Source organism: Octopus bimaculoides, chromosome 7 (assembly GCF_001194135.2).
Source record: "Octopus bimaculoides isolate UCB-OBI-ISO-001 chromosome 7, ASM119413v2, whole genome shotgun sequence".
Classification (NCBI taxonomy): Eukaryota; Metazoa; Mollusca; class Cephalopoda; order Octopoda; family Octopodidae; genus Octopus; species Octopus bimaculoides.
In genome coordinates, this window is record NC_068987.1 from 74,702,479 (window position 1) to 74,708,064 (window position 5,586).

The 5,586-nt window shown below is 35.8% G+C and overlaps 1 protein-coding gene across 1 annotated transcript in view; it reads left to right on the top strand.

Annotated features, from left to right (window-relative positions):
* The first annotated feature begins 46 nt into the window (after positions 1-46).
* LOC106878151 (protein patched homolog 1) overlaps positions 47-5,586 on the top strand; it is a 125,314-nt gene continuing 119,774 nt past the window's right edge. Inside the window, exons 1-2 of the mRNA XM_014927283.2 lie at positions 47-161; positions 691-807. Coding sequence (XP_014782769.1) covers positions 120-161; positions 691-807 — 159 coding nt within the window. The 5' untranslated portion in view covers positions 47-119. The remainder of the gene's footprint in view (positions 162-690; positions 808-5,586) is intronic.

Here is a 5,586-nt window from a genome sequence, read left to right on the forward strand (position 1 = left end):
ACACAAATATTTAGTCACAGTTTACACACACAAACACATAAGTATATATATATACTACATATATTTATATTTAAACATCACTCATCACCACAAAATCCTTCGTTTATGAAGTCAATCCGATGGCAAGCTGGTCACATCCAGCTTCTTCCAAAACAGCAAAGGTTAGTTTCGGATATTTTTTTCTTCACACTTTCAAGAATTATTAACATTCATCCAACTGTGTCTATCTGTCATCTGTTTCGGACTTCTGTCTTTTACATTTTAGTTTCTGTATTCTTAATTTTGTTTTTCTTCTGATTCTGTCTGTTTATGTCATCATCTAATTTGATTTCTCTCTCATACAATCTTTGCATCTTATGCTATATGTATGTCTATGGATATTTATTTATCAATGAAATAACCACATTATACATACGTAACCTGCACATAATAAGTACATACATATATTCTTGTAAATTATATATACGTGTGTGAAGATACTTGAATATTCGAGTGCATATTCTTGTATGTAAACATACGCGCGTGCATGCACACATTAGTGCTTATCTCCTGATTTTTATTAACTGTGCAAGACAAAGCTGTCCCTGGATATGTCGCCAGTATGTGGCAGGTAACATTCCCAAATTTGTTTATACACTCAGTATATTTATTGGCTTGTTAATCGAACTTTTGTATTTCTCCTCGTTTTAGGGGCCCGCGATGACTAGGGTTCCAAGATCAATGCCAGCTAACACTAAGGACGACATAGATTTACTTACCAGGACTAGCTGGGTTAATGCAGAGGTTGCCTATAAGCAAATTAAGAAGGTAAGACACCTTTCTTTTTCATTTTTACTTTTGAATAGTTTTATAACACTAAGACAACTAGACAAAGTGCTTAATTAAACACACACATCTACATAGATATAGTCACTCAATCATCAGAAGGGACCGACATCTGTGGTCATCTTGTAGTCAATTTATGGTCTCATTTATCTAACATATGTGTACTATCAATGATCATAACGGCATCTTATACATACAACCAACAGCCACAAACACTATGACATACACGTACTTAACAATGACAAAACAAACTTCATGCAACACTGGCTGTCACATAATCTAATGTATCACTGTCACGTAATATAAATGTGTCACTTTACGCAATTATCGGTATCAACCGAGCTATGTTCTCATAAGATTCAGTATGCAATATACTTAAATGTATGTCTAGCTTATAGTTCCATGTGTCTAATATGTGTGAGTGTTATATATGTATATATATATATAAATATAATATTCATATATATTGGACACATATGTCGTGTGTACAAGGATATATGATCTAATGTCATGTTGCTACTGATGGCATGCCATTCATTTAAGTGTGAAAATTACTTAAAACCCTCACTAAAAGAATTCCACTTCAGCGGCATGTTCCAATTTTACCTACCACGTTGTGTGCGCGCGCGTAATGTGTGCGTGCGCGTGCGTGTGTAATGTTGTGTGTGTGTGTGTGTGTGAGTGTGTGTCTAATAGTAATTTTGTATAACACGAAAGTATCACGTTTGTGCAGGTTTATCTTTACCGTTACTATCCAGATTACAAATATCTACGTTGGTGGTCTAGAAAGTTAGAAAGGCCTCTTGTGCAGATTGGAGTTGCAAGATCAAGACTCCTGATTATTTAGAGAATATTGTGATATGTTCTTTTTGTGCCCCCATCACCAAAACTTTTTTTTAAAAAAAAAGAAAGAAAGTAGGAAATCTAACACCATGTTGTGTGTTTCAACTATTATTTTACTCTAACCACCGACTTGATATGCTCATGTCACTTATCTGCATTCTTTTTATTGAAAACTGCTGTCTCCACACCCCTTCCAGTATTTTTTTCTAATTTGAACTAACTGCTTTTAACCATGTTCTCTCCCTGTTGTCTTAACACTGTTTTGTGAACTATTTTCCATAATATAGAGTGAGAAAGATGTCAAAACGTTCATCCACTAGAAATACTAGGAGACAACTATATTTATTGAAAAAGTTTTATTTCGCTATTTATTTGTCGACATCAAATCGACGAAAAGTCATGATGCGAAAATCTTTTTTTTTTTTTGATAAAACAGCGCAGCAGGCTAGCATCTAATTCATACAGCTTTGCATTACCTACCTGTAGATGCTTATTGCACGTATTAGCGGATCTCTTTTTAACGAACCAAACTTTAGTGAAGATATGGAGATGGCTTTCCAAACAGTGCTTAACTACCGATCATAACCTATATATATTAAGTATTCACTTGACAAATATAATGCATCATGCTTGCTCATTCTTAATTACCAAATACAAAGAATTCGTACACACATACTCTCTCAGATAGGGGGCACACACAAGGTATGGAGTGAAAAGAATGGCGCTTGGACATGTGTGTGTATGTAGTGAGGGTGGGAGATGGTGAAATTGAATAATTCTACATATGTTTAAACACTTGAAGAAGTACCGTATGGTACCTCCCATACACAAGGCGTTCAGCGGGGCTTGAATTTGTGGATGGCATATTTTTCGGTGGAATGCATGAAATCTACGATCTTTCTTCTCACACTTTATCTATTTTCTATTTAACCTCTCTAATTTCTTCTTTATTCTACTTCCTCCCACTTTGTTTATTTCTCTGTTTCTCCTTCACGCCATCTGTTGTTCTCCTTTTAGCATTTTTCCATGCCTTCGCCTACAGCCCCCTTATTCACTGCATCACTGTCAATCTCTTTTTCCTATTACTCTATCGCTTTATCACTCTATCATTATATTATACTTTATCTTTGACGCTCATTTTATCTATCTATCTATCGCTCTCTATATAATAATATCCCACTCTTTTGTATTTCATTTCTGATCTACTTCCCTTTTCCCTCTCCTTATAATCTTTCACTTTGCTCCCGACCATTCTCTCTCTCTCTCCCACCACACCTCTCCCTTATTCTCCGTGTGTGTTCTTCTCATAAGCTTGCTCACCAACCATGTCTTAGCCTAGCTTTCAACGTACGAGGAACTATTTTTCTCCGAGCCAAATACTCGCTTCACACCGCCTCTCCTTCCTTCACACTGCCTCTTACTCCCCACAAAACACCAGCGCACTAGCATAAACATACATGAGACATCACATATAATTACACAGTAACACACCCACGCACATACGGTTTCACGTTTGTATTTAACAGTTGTACACACTTCGTATATAATAATGATATTTCGTCTCAAAATCTCCCTAGAAATATGTTCGCACAATGTCATATGTGTATGTGCTTATTTAACACCAATATATGTATCAATGTTATGTACTGTGTATGTCATGTTACATTATATACATAAATACACGTGTGCGATAAAAGTATTTTTGTTCTATGTAAGTGTGTATACATAGATACATACATATATATATATATATATATATATATATATATATATATATATATATATATATTCGGTCAGTTGTCCGAAAAAAAGCAGTCTAAAAAATTTATATGGATATGCACACGTGTATGAGACTTTTACATAAGTAAATCATTGAAATATATACATACATATACATACGCGCGTACACGCACACAGAATATGTGTATGTATACACGTACTGCGTAAGTATGTATATGTTGTTTACATTATACTCCCGTTGAATGTCGAAGCTGTTATAACTTGCCAATGGAAACCATCCATCTATCAGCCATCGAATACCGCCGCTTCACCGATAAGGACAACTTTCTATCCACTTTACGAGGGCAGGGCTCAGGCTGCTTGTGAAGGAATAGAAAGATAGGGTATGAGGAGGGAGACCCTTGAGACGAATCTGTCTGTCTATCGGTGTCAACTCCCTGAAGAGTCAGCTCCCATCATTTTGAAAGTTTCTCTCAAACTCCTTGAACTTATTTCGTGTGGTAAAGGTGTGTCGGTGGCGGTGAATCGAGACCCTTTTTAGATAATTTTGGGTGTTGGGGAAGCAGTTTGCTTTGTTTGCTTCGTTGCATATGTGAATATCTGTATGAGGTGGAGTAAATGTAAGTCACTGCAGCATCGGTAACAGTAGTAATTGTATCTACCATTTGTTTAAATACTTTCGTGTTACATAGACATACTATACACACATGCACAAGTATGTCTGCGTTATTATGTGTCAGACCATATATATTTGCACAAATGTATATGTATATAAATTTATGCTTGTAATATCACATGTACAATATGTATGTGTATGTATGTAAATTTTCTTATATATAGAAGAGAGATAGATAGATAACGCGCAAGCTCTATACATACATCTTACCATATATATATATATATATATATATATATATATATATATATTGTGTGCATGTCGAGATATGTATATGTCTATATGCCCGCTCGATGTGTTAGCAACACAAGATTCATGGTGTGAGGCCAGACATCCGAAAGCAATTTCCTATGTTTATAATGATGATGGGGGGGGGAGAGACATCGACTGCTCCCCCTCTCACCTTTATTTGATAACTGACACTTTATCCCTTCTCTCTACATTCTAAAACCACATGGTTAGGCATCTTTTTTTGCGTGTATGTGTGAAGGTGGGGGACTCATACTTGCAAGCAAAACATGTTTTGCTTTTCTTTCGGATGGTAACAATCTCGAATCTATAATTTCTGGAAGAAATTTTGAAATATGTGTGTACACATAAATACATACGAATTGATCAGATCCTATGTTATTTCCTTATATATTTATATCTGTTGTTGGTGTAGTTTTATAGTTTAGTCCTATGTAGTCCCTGGTCGTACAATTTTATAATTCTGATCTTCTCGCCGTTTATTCAGACATAGTATAGCGAAATTCACATCACGTTTGTAAGATATTGGGTGTGATTTGAGTGAGATATAGCTGTTATTTTGTTGCCTTCGTATAATGTTCATGTAGAGGTCCCCTGGTTTACTCTCTTCGGCGATGGATTGATAGAATTAGTACAACGCCGGACAAAATGGCTTGCGGGATTTACGGCCCTTTACTTTCGGAGTTCAAATCCGTCGGAAGAAATAAAAAAAGAAAAGTACTGGAGTGGATAATCAACAGCAATTCTCTCTCAGATTCTTCTCTTCGTCTAAAAGGCTTATAGACGAAGGGAAGAAATCTCAGAGTACTGCGAAGTTCTAAATCGTTGTCGTCAGTGTTTTTGCTTCTTCTCGCAGACACATGTTTATTTTCACCTCCTGTTGCGTGGTGAAAGCGGCGGCAGGTTGGTTCCTCTTGATAGTGGGAGAGAACCAGGGGAAGAGAGAAAGACAGAAACTAAACACGCAGTGCCTGCGATAGAGTGTATTTAAAACTTCAAGACGACGTCGATGAAACAAGAAAAGGGAATCAGTTAATAGAAATAGTAGACGAGGGAGAAAGCAGTTGAAATTCACTTGACTTAAAACTTTCTAACAAACAATACAAATATTTTAATGCCAACATCCAAATTTTACGTCAGAATATTTTTTTAATAAATTACCTCCTTTTTTATTATTTGTTTTCTTACCAGGGTAGAAGAAAAAATACAATACAATTTTTTTTTAATACCCTAGAGCAATCAACAAAGCATCT